The sequence below is a fragment of the Vulpes vulpes genome, chromosome 5, assembly GCF_048418805.1.
Source record: "Vulpes vulpes isolate BD-2025 chromosome 5, VulVul3, whole genome shotgun sequence".
Classification (NCBI taxonomy): Eukaryota; Metazoa; Chordata; class Mammalia; order Carnivora; family Canidae; genus Vulpes; species Vulpes vulpes.
Window position 1 is genome coordinate 127,883,184 of NC_132784.1, and position 17,172 is coordinate 127,900,355.

At 41.6% G+C, this 17,172-nt stretch overlaps 1 protein-coding gene across 1 annotated transcript in view; it reads left to right on the forward strand.

Annotated features, from left to right (window-relative positions):
• The first annotated feature begins 1,385 nt into the window (after window positions 1-1,385).
• DLD (dihydrolipoamide dehydrogenase) overlaps window positions 1,386-17,172 on the forward strand; it is a 33,932-nt gene continuing 18,145 nt past the window's right edge. Inside the window, exons 1-8 of the mRNA XM_025984030.2 lie at window positions 1,386-1,920; window positions 3,520-3,598; window positions 12,840-12,919; window positions 13,407-13,475; window positions 14,051-14,120; window positions 15,657-15,757; window positions 16,153-16,296; window positions 16,677-16,778. Coding sequence (XP_025839815.1) covers window positions 1,882-1,920; window positions 3,520-3,598; window positions 12,840-12,919; window positions 13,407-13,475; window positions 14,051-14,120; window positions 15,657-15,757; window positions 16,153-16,296; window positions 16,677-16,778 — 684 coding nt within the window. The 5' untranslated portion in view covers window positions 1,386-1,881. The remainder of the gene's footprint in view (window positions 1,921-3,519; window positions 3,599-12,839; window positions 12,920-13,406; window positions 13,476-14,050; window positions 14,121-15,656; window positions 15,758-16,152; window positions 16,297-16,676; window positions 16,779-17,172) is intronic.

Sequence of the window (17,172 nt, forward strand, 5' to 3'; positions counted from 1 at the left end):
ATTCAGCTCACGTATGGGACCAGCCAGAAGGGCCAGGGAATTAAACGTCCCAGCTGCCGTCCTCAGCTAACGACTGATGGAAGCCTGCTGGGTGTATTTTGAGTAGGATGACTCTGAAGCACGTTCTACGTTATCTCCCAGGTTTCCAGCGAGTCTGAGCACCACTTTTTCACAGTGGTAATCTGATACTCAATGTATCTGAAATACTTACCCTTTTTCATTCCCTACTGATACTTGCTAGGATCACCTCTCAGACAAACTGATTGCACTCAAATGCTTGTCTCTGGGCCTGCTTCTAGGGGCGGTCAATTGAACCGGCGACCCATTAGGTAATGGGCTACAGGCAGGATTTGAGAATGGCTACACAATTTTTACTAGGGATGACTGGCTATTTGGAGGTATCGTCAAGTCACAGATATGAAGGAGAAAAATACGTATTTTTTTTTTTTTTAAATAAAATATTGGATAGGTGAAACGGAGGTGCTGGCAGGGTCACCCAGCTGGATGTGCTCAGTAGACAATTAAAAATATGGAATTAGGGCAGCTCGGGTGGCTCAGCTGGTTTAGCACCTGCCTCCAGCCCAGGCTGTGACCCTGGAGTCCCGGGATTGAGTCCCACATGGAGCTCCCTGCATGGAGCCTGCTTCTCCCTCTGCCTGTGTCTCTTATGAATGAATAAATAAATTTTAAAAATCTTTAAAAAAATATGGAATTAGGGCAGCCCCTGTGGCTCAGCTGGTTTAGCACCTGCCTTCAGCCCAGGGCCTGATCCTGGGGACCGAGGATGGAGTCCTGCATCGGGCTCCCTGCGTGGAGCCTGCTTCTCCCTCTGCCCTCTGTTGTGTCTCTCATGAATAAATAAATAAATAAAATTCAAAGAACATATGGAATTAGAGTCGGGGAAAAAAGTACAGACTGGACCTAGGGATCTGGGGGCTACCAGTGTATGAAGGCAGGTGCCAAAGCCACGCAAATGGCCAAAACGCTACGTAGAGAAAAAAGGACGACGCTGGGTTGACAAGTTGCAGCTTCTTCAACAAACACGAGGCATCATCCGTGTCTTCTCCCCGCAGACTGAGCACAGGTGGCTACGGGCTCCCTTCTCACTAGCGTGTAACCCACAGAGCCCAGCACACTGCCCCGCGGGGAAACATCAAGAAACGTGGAATGAAGAAGTTTTATCCGCAGTGTCCGGTTCCCGCAAAGCGAGCGCGGTCGGACCTTAGACCTCGGTGCTCCGTGTCGACGACGAGGGCTCTCCCCGGGTCTCTGGGGGAGGCCTTCCACCCCGCCCGTCGCCCCACGCACTCCACTTCGCTCTAACCGGCCGGTTCTCCTACTTAGAGGCGGACGCTGGTGACGCCGCGCCTGCGGGCCCGTCCCTCACGCAGCATTTGCTTTGGGGGACGGTGACCAAGCCGTCGTGCTTCCTCGGCGGAGTCCGCCTCAGGGCCTCACCCGGGAGCTGGCGCCGCTCGTAACGGCTCACGGGCTTGCCGCGAAGCGGGAGGACGCCCGCGAAGCGCCCGCCGAGCTCACTTTCCGCAGCGGGCACGCCGCGAACGCCCGGCCGCCCCGCCTCGCCCTCCAAGCACGCCGAGATCACGTTACAAGCCCGCACGGCTCCGTGCCACCGGGAGAACGGCACCGCCAGCCCCCGCTGCCGGAAAGCACCACGCCCCTTACGACAGTGCACGACTCCGCGCCTGCCGGGAACGCCCCCCGTCGCGTGCGCCCCGAGCGCGCGGGCCAATCGCGCTGCTCCCCGGCCCGTGACGTCAGCGGCGCTCGTGCATGCGCAGGGCGGGGAGACCTTGGCGAGACGGCGGAGGCGCTTAGCGGACGGGGAGGCGTTGGCGGAGGGGGAAGCGGAGCGGCGAGATGCAGAGCTGGAGTCGCGTGTACTGCTCCCTGGCCAAGGTGAGGCCCGACCGGGTGGCGTCGTGCGCAGCCCGGGGGCCCGCTGGCGGCGTCCGGGACGCGGGCCGTCCGGCCGGGACCACCCGCGCGCGGCCCCGCCCCGCCCCTGCGGGACTCGGGCCCGGGCGGCGGCGGGAGCGGAGGCGCCCCGCGGGGTGGGAGCCGCCGGCGGCCTGCGCGCGGGGGCCTGCGGGTCACGCACGGGCCTCCCGGTTGGCCGAGGAAGTCCAGCCCCGCAGCCGCCCGCTCTGGGTCTTCCCATCCCTCCTCCCGATCCTGGTCCCAAGCCCCAGAGTGGCGGCAGCGGGCAGGTCACCTGGGGGCCGCCCCTGGTCGCACCGGACGCGGTCAGCCCCGACAGGTGGCCCTAGGAACTCCCCAGAGGCCTCTTCATTGTTTGCAGCTGCAAGCCACTGTTGCCGCCGCCTCCTCCTTTTTTCGTTGCAACACCTCGTTAGGGCCAGCTTTTTCATGATAGACATGGGCAGAGACACAGGCAGAGGGAGAAGCAGGCTCCATGCAGGGAGCCCGACGTGGGACTCGATCCCGGGTCTCCAGGATCACGCCCTGGGCCGAAGGCAGGCGCTAAACCGCTGAGCTCCCCCGCCCCCCTCCCGCCAGGGATCCCCAAGCTTTCGCTTTTCGCCTACGTGCCGAATACAGCCCGGTTGTACGTAGGTGGGATCGTGGCTGGGTCCTCACTCCAGTGATGGAGACCTTAAAGGTGACCGTGAGTGATCAAACTCGTCTTTGTCCCTGAGACGGGTAATCCGTGTACCTGAGAGTTAGTGTAACCCCGGGAGGAGGCTTCCTTCTAGGCAGAGGCAGAGCTGGGGGGCTAGAAGGTAGGACTGACGTTGTGTCCGCTCCTCTTTGCCCGCTGTCCTGATCTCAGGTGCCTCGAGTTGCCTTGGAGTAGAGAAGGTTGCTACCTGAGCGTGGGTTTCGTCACTGCTTCCCATATTCCTACTGTGATAAGAGCTGTTTTGCTTTGTTTCTTCCTGCTTTACGGTTCTTAGGAAAGAGTGGACGGTTGGGATTATGATGCACTTTGTGAAACCATAGTAGCTCTCGAGCGTCCGTAACAGTGCATTTTCCTAAGTTACCTTCTCTGGTTTTCTGTTCCTAATTAAACCGTTCAGGAGCATCTTCAGAGAATTTGTACCTGGTAGTTTGAGGTCGGAAACAAGAATTAGAAGCGGAGGATTGCAATAGTAAAGATTATCGAGGACTTAAGTTGGAACCTAAAGAGCATTCGTTGTGACATTAAAATGATCCCTGGCACCAAAAATTAGCCATGCTTTCTGAAAATGTAAGAAACCGTAACACCACTGAATAACACTTTTTTATTGGCCTTTAGCCTATATTTATATGAGATGGTTCATTGAATATTCATAACGAACAGCTGTGGTGAGCGGAGGTTGAAAATCTAAATAATTACTGTTACGAAAGAGGAGAAATTGATACATAACCTCTGTGTAGCAATGGGTGATATATAAATAAGTGCTTGACACATTTGCTCCAAGTCATTACGTTTTCATTGACCTTCAGTAGTCCTGTTTTGAATTCGTATTTTACATGACATTTTCTTTTTTACAGAGAGGCCATTTCAGTCGAATATCTCATGGCTTACAGGCAGTTTCTGCAGTGCCTCTGAGAACTTACGCAGATCAACCAAGTGAGTACTTACTCAAATAGTTTTTCCTTAGATTAGTTCATAGTTCCTTTGTGTTTACATGTAAAAGCAAGTGACTATTAGAGTAATAATAATTTGTCATAGAATTCATTTGTTCTTATATCTATTATTCACTTAACGTGTTTATTGAGCACCTAGTGTGTCTAGGTGGTGAACTGGGCAAAGCCCTGCTCTCGGAACTGACAGTCCAGTGGTTAAAAACAACAACAATAAAAAAACAAACCCCCAAACAATCCTCAAGTAACAGGTAAGTATTTTGTGTAGTGATTGAAAATTAAAAAGCAGGTAATTGGGAGGAAAAAAGTATTGTAGGTAGGGTATCAGGGCTTTTCTAAGGAGGTGATGTCTGGGTGAAGAGAGGGATTGAAGTTATTTCAGGCAGAGGAAAACAGTGTTAAGGGTCTGAGGTGAGAATTAGCTTATCAGGTTTAAGGCATCGCAAGAAAGCTGGTGTGGCTGGAGAGGACACCCATGGATGTGAGATCAGAGAGGTAGGCAGGGATCACATCATGGCGGGCTGTGGAAGTCAGGTGAAGGAGTTTGGATTTTACTCCCAAGAGTGATGGAAAACCACTGAAGGGTTTTGAGCAGGGAGTAATTTTAATGTTTACATTAAAAAAGTTAATTCTGGGGACCCTGGGTGGCTCAGGATTGAGCATCTGCCTTCGGCTAGGGTGTGTCCCAGTCCTGGGATCAAGTCCTGCATCGGGCTCCCTGCAGGGAACCTGCTTCTCCCTCTGCCTGTCTCTGCCTCTCTCTGTGTCTCATGAATAAATAAATAAAATCTTAAAAAAAAAAAAAAAGTTAATCCTGTCCACTGGGTAAGATTGAGCGTGTTGGTTGTTTGACGCTGTTTAGAATCTGAGATGACTCTTTAGACATCCTTATTGAAAATTTTGATGGGCTTGTGAAAAACAGGTTTTGAAGACTAGGAGGATGTACCCTGAATGGAAGCTGTGAAATGTGGGTATTTTATTCTGCTTCTTTGAAAATAATTTTGAAGTTTCTATAAAGGATATATATTTTGTTTTTTAAAACAGGAAATTAACTTGTAGTAAGGTATTTTGACCTCCCAGTACCAAGAGGATTAATTATTTGAAATCATCTGTTTTGAAATTTACTGGAATCACCCGTATGATTATAACTAAAGTAGCATGTGGTATCTCAAAACTTCTTTGTAGAAACCATCAGCTAGGAGAAACTGTGACCAGTAGTCTCCCTGCATTTTCTGAAATAATTTTATCTTGTACCTTAATGGCTGTCAAACTAGTATCATTTGGGATATTTTATTTCCGGAAGAAAGAGTAGTAGGAGGATTACTGTCACCAGTGACCAACAGTGAATGATTACCAAGCTTTGAAAAGGGCAAGAAATCCTTTGAAAAATACTAATGTGATGGTGGGGTAAAAAATTGGATCCATTATACCCCCCCTTTTTTTTTAATGTTTCATATTTGTTTACAAAGGAAATTTTTTTTTTAAATTTATTTGAGAGAGGAAGAGAGAGAGAGATTCCGAAGCAGACTCTGCACTGAGTGCAGAGCCTGACATGGAGCTCGATCTCATGACCTCGAGATCATGACCTGAGTTGAAACCAAGAGTCTGAGGCCTAACTGAGTCACCCAGGGTGCCCCCCACCATTATACATTATATTCTTTTTTTTTTTTCTTTTTCAGTTTTATTGGGATATACTCGGCATACAGTTTGTTAAATGGGAAGAGCACTTGTTAACTCAAGCAACAGGAGAAATGTTAGATTTTCATTTCCAAAACATGCAGTTAAAGATGTTGTGGCTAATTCTTCACCTTTGGGATTGGATTGATTGACAAAGATTTATGCAGTGTCTTCTATTGCTGGGTAGTCTTTGAGCAGGATCTTAGATTTTAATGGAATGATGGTAACTAAGGGCTCATGAGTCAAATGGTTTAGTGAATCCTTGATATTGAATAAATTATAAATCCCTTAGTAGCCACGTTAATACAGTATGCAAAGGCTTTGATTGGGTGAAGTAACAAGCATTGTGTGTTCATATTTATATACTTATCTGAAGTATTTATTTTTTTAAGGATTTTATTTATTTTGGAGAGTGTGTGCAAGCGTGCAAGAAGGGGGGAGGGGGGCGGAGCCGATCAAGTAGACTCTGAACTCCATGTGGAGTGGGACACCAGGCTTAAAACTCACAGCCCTGAGACGACCTGAGCTGAAATCAAGAGGTAGACACTTTTTTTTTTTTTTTTTAAGATTTTATTTATTTACTCATGAGAGAGACAGAGGGAGAGGCAGAGACACTGGCAGAGGAAGAAGCAGGCTCCATGCGGGGAGCCTGATGTGGGACTCGATCCCGGGATTCTAGGATCATGCCCTGAGCCAAGGCAGACACTAAACCGCTGAGCCACCCAGGGATCCCTCGAGAAGTAGACACTTAACCAACTGAGCCACTCAGGTACCCCTGAGGTATTTATTTAATGGCTGTCTTTTCCTCAGGTATTTACATTTCACTAGGGCAGGGACTGTGATTGTTTAGTGCCCACAGAAGTACAGTAGGTCCTCAGTACATATTTGTTGACTAGATAAACCCCGGAACCATGTTTGGTTTAGTTACTGCTTTACCACAAGCATCCAGTATGGTGCCTGGTATAAAGTATCCAGCAACAACAGTGATAGTACTAACTGATCCCTGAGAGCTTACTCTGTCTCCAGTAGTCTTTAATCCTTGTTGCCATCTTAAACGACACATATGGCTCATTTCCACATTTTATAAGTGGAGGAGCTGAGTCAAGAGAAGTCCAACTAGGAAATGACAGAACTGGGAAAATTCTTCTGACCCGAGAACCGATACCTTTAATTTCTGTTCTGTTCGGCCTGCTTCCACTGAGTACTGATTGATCAGACCACCTTGAGAGGAGTTCAAAGTTTATTATATATAAACAGTCCCTATTAAAACATCTGGAAGATGTTTGAATATGTAAATGAGTGAAGTTCATCAAAATTCGAAGAGTAATGTGTGTTTTTGTTGATAGGACCTTCCATTTCATGACAGGAATGGACTCAGCACTTAATCGCTCACATTTGCTACCTTCATTCATTTATTAGTTCGGCAGATATGGAGTATGTACTTTGTGCTAGTTACTGGGCTGGTTGCTGGGATATAGCAGTGAACAAGTCAAACAAGATGCAGCTTTTGTAGACTTTGTCGTCCATTTTGGGAAGACAAACACCCAATAAGTAATTGTGATAGAGACTCCACAGGCTAAGCAGATGGAGCTATGAAATGTGTATATGGATAGTTCTCTCCTAAGGAAATGTTATACCTGAAAAGGGTTGGGGTGCAAGTGGTCTGGGAGGAGGTGTTCCTGGTAGAAGGAACACCGTGTGGGAGTATTTTTTTTTTTTTTTCACGTGGGAGTATTTTGATGTGAGGAGGAGCGTAGTGCCTTTGAGGAGCCTGAGAAGGGTCTAGTGTGGCTGATGTGTGTTGAAGATGGAGTTGACCATCTCTGCAGATCATGAAAGACCCTAACTCTTTAAGGGCAGTTGGAAGTCATTGAAATGGTTTAAGCAGATATGATTTGTTTTTGTTTTTTTTTTTTAATTTTTTTTAAAATTTTTATTTATTTATGATAGTCACAGAGAGAGAGAGAGAGAGGCAGAGACACAGGCAAGAGGGAGAAGCAGGCTCCATGCACCGGGAGCCTGACGTGGGATTCGATCCCAAGTCTCCAGGATCGCGCCCTGAGCCAAAGGCAGGCGCCAAACCGCTGCGCCACCCAGGGATCCCTATGATTTGTTTTTAAAGCTTATTCTGGTTGCAGATGGGGGTTTTTATTATAATGCTTTTGCTGTTTCTTACTAGATTATAAGAACCAAGGCTGTGTTATTTATAGGTATCCCTTGACCTTAGAGTAGCGTCTAAAGTGAAATGCATGCCGTCAGCATTTGTTTCTAGGTGATTGGAACAGAATATACATGGGTAGACCAGTGTAATTCTGTGAGTGTAAGCTAACAGTAATTCACTGTTTCTGAAGCGTAAACTGCTTAGTATTGATGCTGCATGAGCAGAATGTGGTGGGTGATGAGGGTGGAGAAGAGATTTGGATGCTGTATTTAGGAGCTTGGATTTTATCCAACAAGAGATAGGGAAACCTTCCTTAGCACCTGGCACTGTTGTTGTTACTTAATAAATGTTTGTTGAATGGAAAAAAAAAGGGGGGGGGGTGAGGGAACCAGTGTAGGAGGAGACCGTAATGTCTGAGTCGGACTTTAGTGAAAACACTGGCATAGCCGTGTATAGGGTGGAAATGAGATTGGAGGCCGTGAGAGTGAGAGGTGGATCTGAGAAGGAAAGAAACATTTGACTGTCTCATATGTACCTGTCTTGGCATACATTATCTCTGACTTCACAACCCTGGGATGTAGGTATTATTATATTTCTCCCTTATGGATTAGGGGGGATGTAGGGTTACCATCAGAAAGTAAAGTATTAGAATTCAAGATTTTAAAAGCTGAGTGGTTTGGGGTGATGACAAATATGGGGTGTGACTATGGAAGAGTCACTACAATAGACAGGAGATTAAGACCATTGAAAATTTAAAACAGCCCCCTCACCCCCAACAACAATTAAACCTTACCAAGTAACTCTTAGACTCATGTAATGAATTTGGTAATTAATGATTACTGCTTTATGATAACTCTTATTCCTTTTTTCTTTTTTTTTTTTTTTAATTTTAAGAATAAGCTTGCTTTATCAATATGTGCCTGTTTTCCCTTACTCTAAGGTCAGGCTATTGAAGGCAGTGGCTTCCATATAGGGTAGGTATTCATAAATATTTGTTGCTTTCATTATGATAATGAAGGAGCTTCTTGTCATTTTAGTTGTAGTTCCTGATTGCTCTGGAGATTATGGAATCATCTGAGTGTTTTGGGTGACATTAGAACTGAAAGGTGTAGGAGCAAAGGCTTCAGAATAGAAGGAACTTGCTTTGAAACCTGGCTACATCACTTTCTAGTTGGACAGCCTTAGCAGGTTAGTTACTCTTAGCCTTATTTTCTCCCTGTGAAATGGAGGTATAATAGTTGTGTCATAAAGACAAGAGGAGGCTTAAATAAGACAACATGAAACATTTAGCTCACTGCCTGATACAGAGTGTAGTATCAAATTGGTAAATATTATCTCAGACTGACTTCTTAGTGTACATCTTGCAACTAATTTATTCTGTAATTGATTTGTAACTTGACACCTTGACTTCAGTGGTAGCCTTGATAACATGGTGTGCTTACTTACCTCACAGGGATATAATACATAACATTTGTAGAATATTCCCCCCTCCTCCTATCTTTTCTCCTTCAGTTCATTTCATGGCATTAACTGCTATTTCTGTTGAAGTTAAACACCCCTAATTGTACCCCAGTATTTTCTAAAGAATTGACCTGGTAGCTTTCTCAGGATCTTTTACCACCGCCTAAAATCCACATTGCTATTCAACTTCTGCCATTATTTCTAACATAGTCCTCTTCCTCTCATGATATCAGTATGTATATCCTGTTCAGTTTTTCTTTTTCATTCTTAAAAGTCTAATGCTAATTTTGTAAAATTTTCCATCAGGTAGTCCTTGGTCTGTTTCATTGTACTATTTGTCTATATCTGTTTGGTTTTTTTTTTTTTTTTTTTAAAGATTTTATTTATTCATAAGAGACAGAGAGAGAGGCAGAGACACAGGCAGAGAGAGAGGGAAAGAGACACACACAGGCAGAGGGAGAAGCAGGCTCCATGCAGGGAACCTGATGTGGGACTTGATCCCGGGACTCCAGGATTACGCCCTAGGCTGAATGCAGGCGCCAAACGTTGAGCCACCCAGGGGATCCCCCTATATCCTGTTTTTTAAAATTGTATGTGAAAACCAAACTGAGAAATGCTCTTTGACAAGGGGATGGTGAGTCAGAAAAATGTGTTGTAAACTTTCACTTGTGAGAGCCAGCTGGTTGGTTTTTCCAACATTTTATTGTGAAAAATTGCAGACGTTTGGAAAAGTTGTAAGAATTTTACAGTGAACACTCTTAGATTCTTCCACTAACATTTGACTGTTCTTAAAATACTGCATATCTGTTCGTCCATTTATCTATTAGTCCATTTTATTTTTTTTTATACGTTTCAAAGTATATTGCAGAGATCCTGTAAATACTGGCTTGTTTCTGAATGTTTGTCACTGAATCACCCCTTCCTATATTCTCAGCTGACCGATCTTTACATAAAGACTTTACTTTTTTCCCTTCTTTTTCTGTGCTCCCTAGCACGTTAGTGGTATTCTGGTGGAATGGTACATCTAGTATCTTCAGTGAGAGGTGAATAGTTTTGAATTTCTGGTATAGTTGAAAAAAATTATCTAAGATCACATTGGGAAATGAAACTAAACTGTTTTGGCCTTTCTGTATTTAAATTTACTCCATAAACATATATTTTAATCATAAAAGGTGCTGAAAATTCAGCAAAGAAACCTGTTTTTGTAGCTTGTGTTTCATTACTGTGTATTAAAAATTAGAACCCAAATTTAAGGGATACTGTTTAGGACATCATTTGGTTCAAAACTTGAAAATACATGTTGTGCCCAAGATTGCGAATCTGAGAAACCACCAAGGAGCCGACACCGATGCAAACACATGAGGGTTTAACAAGCTTGAGCTTGGGTCCAAGTATACCCGACACAGCGGAGCAGGGACTTGGACCACGAGGCTAAGAGGCGTAGCAGCTTTATAGGGGCCAGTGGCCAATGGGATTGTAACACACATAGGAAGTTGCACAGTCATGTCAGTCCACACGCAGGTGGCCAATTGAATCACAGTTTACCCTATAGTGACCATTTGAACTGGCCTATCACTCTGGTCGGAATTGGCGGCAGTTTTGTTGGGCACAAGGCAGGGTTACATTTTTATGAGCCAATTTCCGGTAAGGTTGTGCTCAGCGGCTTGACTAGGGTGGGGAAGCGCCTTAAGCAATAAGCAGGTCATGTGGGGGTCATACAGGAGATGGCGGGTGTAGCACAAAATGGAGTTAGTCCTGCTCTGCTTGTCCAGGGGTAGGGGATTTTTGTTAAATTCCCTGGGTCCCACATACACATTTTATTATATACTTAATTCTGAACATGCATCAAGGAACCAAGTAGTGTAGCCAAAGAGCACAAATAGATCAGTGAAAATTGATGGAATACTTATTTCATGTATTGGAGTAGCTGTATATCTTTTTATGTACTGAATAATCCTAATTATTATCTGATATAACCAAGGAGAATCAGTCCTTTTACTTATTCAGTAGGAAGGGTTCTTGGATTTTTTTTTTTTCACTTGGATAACTTTAGTTCTGTGGTTCTTCAGGAGAGCAAAAGTTTTTTTTGATCAAAGTAGCACTCTCATCCCCTGGGGGGGATGGGTGGGTATTTTGTTGAGGAGGGGGTGATCAGAAATTAAATTGCTGTCTTCGTAGGTCAGAATATGGTTCTCATATAGCAAGTACTTATTATGTATGTTCCAGATACTAGGCTAAGCTATTTATGTATATTATTTTATTCTGTATTATAACCCTACGAAAGAGGTTTTTTGTATTCTTTATTTTGCAGATAGGGCAGTTGAAGGTAAAGGAGGTTAAACTACTCCCTTCCGGTCAGAAAGCTAGTAATTACAATGCTTGATTATTGCTTTTAGGATTTTAGTTGATGGTACTTTTTTTTTTTTTTTTAAAGATTTGCTTATTTATTTATGAGAGACAGAGTCTGGTAGAGACCTAGGCAGAGGGAGAAGCAGGCTCCCTGTGGGAAGCCTGATGCGGAACTTGATCCCAGAATCCCTGTGTCATGACCTGATCCAAAGGCAGATGCTCAACTACTGAGCCACCCAGGCATCCCAGTTTATGAGTTCATTTTTTAATTTAATTTTATTTTTTAGTTTATGATAGTTTAAATTTAAGAATAGAATACTGTTGAATATTGGAATGACCACTGGAAGTAGTCAAAAAGACAAAAAGCTTATTTTTGTCTCTGCCATTCACTTTCTAAGTGACTTTGGGCAAGTTAATTGACCTCTCTGAACCTAGTGTTTCTTCTCTGAAATGTCAGTTATATGGCATTCTTCCCCTCCTCTCTGAAAATCAAACAGGATAGTAGGTCTGAAAATGTATTATAAACTGCTAAATGCTTGGGGTTGTAAAGACAGTAGAGGAGGAGAAGAAGGGAGACTGTCTCCTAACTCTTAAAATTGATTATAGCTTTGTTTGAAGATGGCTTGAGAACAATGGGAATAATTGGACTTTTCCATTTGTATTATAATTATTACATTCCTAAGGCTGCTGATAACAAAGTTCATTTTCAGTTTCGTACCTTCATACAGTAAATACCCAGAATAGTTCATTTATTGTTCTGGTTAGCGTGTTACCATACACTAAACAAAATTTACGTAAAGTTCAAAACATGTTTGCCATCCATTACAGGGAACCTGATTTTTTTCTCTATATATCTCAGAAGTAAAGTACCTGAAAACGGTGTAATCAGTCCTAAATTTATTGAGAATACTAAGGCATTATACAAATAATTGTCTTCTTTAATCCTAACATTAATCATTTAAGGCAATGTTATTGTTCCTTTATAACAGAAAAATTAAGTCATGCAACTAATAAATGGCAGAGCTGAGATTTGAAGTCTAATTCCTAGGCTTTTTCCCTCATATAGATAGATCTTTCAGTGTCACTAATAGCTTGTCTTGTTATTTTTAATTAAAACGCCATGGAATTTAGGAAGGTCAGTGGATACAGTGGATATAAAACTCAGATGTGGAGGTTCCCGGATGGCTCAGTCAGTTGAGGGTCTGACTCCCTGGTTTTGGCTCAGGTCATGATTGTGGGATTGATCCCTGAGTCAGACTCTGCACTCAGTGGCAGTTCTATTAGAGATTCTCCCTCCCTCTCCCTCCATCCTTCCCCCTACTCAATGCGTGTGTGCATGCGGTCTCTCTAAAAGAAGTCTTAAAAAAAAAAACAAACCTCAGTTATTTCCATATGTCATAATGAACAAATAGAAAATGAAATTTAAAAATATGTACCATATTCAGGGACATCAAAGAATGTCAAGTGCCTAGTAATAAAACTGTGTAGAAAATGCTGGTTATTTTGTACTTTGTTTTTTTAATGCACTGTTTTTGGTCAGTATTAATTTACTGTTTATATCAATTTGTTTTTATTGTAGTCGATGCTGATGTAACGGTGATAGGTTCTGGTCCTGGAGGATATGTCGCTGCTATTAAAGCTGCCCAGTTGGGCTTCAAGGTAAGGTTTAGACTAAATGAGGTGGTGATTCATTTTTATTTGGGAAGACTTCATCATATTCACAAAGTGCTCTGCACATAAATAGTAATGGTAAATAATTTCTTTATTCTATAAGTTATATTTAGGCCTGAGACAAATGAAGAGGGTTATCCTGTTGCGTTGCTCTCATGAAATAGTGAAGTCCATTATTCCCCCCTCCCCACTATACTTTGTACATTTGGCTTCTAATTCCACTTTGGAAGCTATGGTAATAGAAATAAAGCATGTGTTTCATAATGTTAAACTAAAATGTCTTTGAGCATAATTCACTTTTGGGTTAGCCTGCATTTAGCGTTACTTTTGAAATGATGAATTTTAAAGGACTGTATTTCATTCTCACAAACACGTCACTTATTCTGTATAAGAATTAAGACAGATGTGTGGGAATTTTAGTGAACTGAGACACTGCAGGTTATGTGCAGTTAAATAATGTTTTCTTTGGTTGTAGACAGTCTGCGTTGAGAAAAATGAAACATTGGGTGGAACATGCTTGAATGTTGGTTGTATTCCTTCAAAGGTGAGCATATGTTTTGTACAGTGCAGAGGTGTTCTTCATTAGCTGTCAATTAGAGGGATGTATTAGGACTAGAACATTATTAGGCTAATACAGTTACTAAAAATAAACAACTGTGGTTGATGAAAAACATGTTTTCCTTGGTAAAGCTTAAACAGTGCTGTCACCAGTCTGCCTTACGTTCCTGAAATTGCTTTTTTGTCTTAGAATACCCAGCCTTTCCATTCAAATAGGCTCTCATGTTCCGTTTTTTCTTTTCAGCTTTCCTTTACCAGTGAAACAGATAATCGGTAGTAAATTTTTCCTTTAGGTGTTTTATGTGTGTAGATATGACTGCCTTTTTCAATTGCCACCCTGAAGAATGTATTTATTCCTTGCTTTTAAAGTAAAGAGGGTTTGTTTTTCATTCCTGCTTGTTGAACATTTTTTATGTCATTATTCTTTGGCTTAAATTAATTACATAAGAACAGAAACTGAATTGTAGTTCCTTGTACTATTCCATGTAGAGAATGTCATTTCTTGTGTTTTTTGATTGTATATTGTCTTATTATCAACATTTGATCATTTTGTCTATTTAGGCTTTATTAAATAACTCTCATTATTACCATATGGCCCATGGGAAAGATTTTGCATCTAGGGGAATTGAAAGTAAGTATACATTTCATATTTAGCAGTATTACCAGCCATACTTGGCTTTTCTGGCTGAAGCTTTATATATGTGTGATGAGTGTGTAATTTATGTTTTATTGAGGAAAGGGTAAAAAAAATGATTTTTAAAGTGTAGAGAGAGATTTACTTAATGCTTTAAATCCAGATTTTTACTATGATATCTTCTGTTCCTTTGAGAATTTTGGTGTGAGGTCTGCTGTGTGTGTGTATATATATGTATGTGTGAAGAGTTTTAATTTTCTTGAAATCTGGAGATCTCGGGGTGGGGAGTTGGTGCTGGATTCCTGAGTGCTTTGGGCAGATAAGGATGAAGGAATGTAGGTAGGTTGGTCTACCTTAATTGGTAGTGACAAGAACGAGGGGTGGGGGTACTAGCACAGTGTAAAAGGATGACATTTCAGTTTAATTTGGTATATCTTCTACCATTCTTTTTGGGCTGTTTTCATTTCATTCTTTCTCACCAGTTGTTACAGGTATATCCAGAAAGAGAGGTTCCAGGAAGAACTTAAAGATACAGGGGTCGGGGGAGTATTTTTCCTTCATTTGTTTGTAGCAGTAGGTTTCTGAGAGAATGGGCTATAGTAGGCAATCCACTGGGTATAGAGGTGATTCATATACACAAAAGCAAATAGATCAAAGTGGATGTAGGGTAGAGTCAAAGCCCACTTTCCTTAGGAAAGAAGAGACAGGCTTAGTCAAGAGGACCTGCATGGTAGGCACATCTTCCTGTTGTAGCTCTGTGACCTCAGGTCAATCCAATCTCTCAGGGCCTCCGTTTCCTCATCTCTGAGATAACATGTTGGTTCCATGGGCCAATTGCTACGATATCCCACTTCCAAAGTGTTGAGCAGCTTTATATTCTTATATTGTTGATTCAGATTTGTGAATAATATGAGTGATTAAATCCAGTTTAGTAAACTTTTATATTAAGTTTCTGTATTTAAAGTTTTCAGATGAGCATTTTTGTTTCATAAAATTGTTTCTTTTTATTTACAATTCAGGTGATGTTTTACTTTGCCGTTTCTATTTAAATCACATCTAGACTTAACATCAAAAGGTGTCTGGAGAACATGTTGCCACAGTGGGATATAATGTTTATTTTAGACTGCATTTTTCCCAAAGGTGGACTTTTTACAATGATAGGTTCTATTTATTGGAATATGATGCTGTTGGCCTTTTTGCCCACTACAATTTTTGTATCAGTTATTACACTTAGAAGTTTTATTTATTTTTAAAGATTTTTAGTCAGAGATCTAAGGAGACGGAGAGGGCAGGCTCCCTCTGGGGAGCCTGATGTGGGACTCAATCCTGGGCCTCAGGATCACGCCCTGAGCTGAAGGCAGATGCTCAACTGCTGAGCCACCCAGGTCTCCTTACACTTAAAAGAGTTTAAATACTGCCTTTTTTTTTACGGTTCTGTAAGCATAGGCTGAAATTTTCCACATCTTGATTAGTGAAAAATATATTGCTTCAGGTATTTAGCAAAGGACTAAACATTTGTTTAACAAACTACAGTGTCTGAAGTTCGCTTGAATTTGGACAAGATGATGGAGCAGAAGAGTACAGCAGTAAAAGCTTTAACTGGTGGAATTGCCCACTTATTCAAACAGAATAAGGTCAGTGTTTTATCGTGCAGACGTCTGGTTTATTTTACGTACACATTAAACATTATGCTGATAGAGTGATGCTGTTAGAACTTGGCTTCTGGGGTTTGTTTTTCTTTTTTTTTTGGTGGTTTTGTTTTTGTTTTTGTTTTGGTGGTTTTGTTGTTTTGTTTTGTTTTTGCTGGAGGGATTTATTTAATTTAAAACTGTATGTTAACCTGAGATGGATTTCCCTGACATATAGAACAAATATTTGCGGCTCCATGAGTGGCCTTACTAATAAGTAAGGAAGCATTTTGTATTGGATGTATTATTTAATAGAGTACTTTTTCCCCTATTAATCATGTTTTTTTTTATCACAGAAATCATTTTAAACTTTGTAAATCTATAAACATTATCTTATAAAGGTTGTTCACGTAAATGGATATGGAAAGATAACTGGCAAAAATCAGGTCACTGCAAAGAAAGCTGATGGCAGCACTCAAGTTATTGATACAAAGAACATTCTTATAGCTACAGGTTCAGAAGTTACTCCTTTTCCTGGAATTACGGTATGCTTTTTACAAGTGTTACAACCTCCCTTTATTCATGCTATTTGTGAACTGTGAAAAGTTTCTGACTGAAATACTATGTGTTGACAGTCATTCAGCTTTGGCAAGCTGTCTTTATTCTGTGGTAATTTTGATTGGAAATAGAACACTTTCTATTAAGATGAATTTGAATCTGTTATGAAGTTAAAACTGACCATTTTGTTTCAAAATACCAAATGATGAAATTTTGAGTGTTTTTAGTGGGATTTGGTAAAATTGAATGTATGGATTGAAGTCATAGATACCTCAAAATAAATAAATGTCTTAGTATTTTTTGTGAGGTCAGCTGATAAATCAGTAGGTTTTTCCAAATAATTTTGATTGTATATGTTTTATTATAGATTGATGAAGATACAATAGTGTCATCTACAGGTGCTTTATCTTTAAAAAAAGTTCCAGAAAAGATGGTTGTCATTGGTGCAGGAGTAATAGGTGTAGAATTGGTAAGTAATGCTTTTTATTTTCTTACTGCTTTCATGGAGTTGGAAGGGACTTAATGGTCTATTTGATTCTTTGCACAGCATTGCAAGCAGATCAGCATTGAGTTTTGCATATATACTTTTAGTCATTAGGCTTTGCAAGATAACTTATTTATGTAAGCATTGTAGTTATTAGAATATTCTTTTATTTTGAAATCTGCTTCCCTGTATCTGCCACCCTTCCTGTTCCCTAGAACTGAATTGATTTTTTTAAAAGTCTGATGGTCTTTCAGATACATCTCATGGCCCTTCAGTTATTCAGAAGATTGTTCTCATTCTGAGCAAATTGCATTTTAGATATGACTTACCTGGCTCTTCCCTTCCCCTCCATCCTCATCTTGATCCCTCTTAAGTTCTG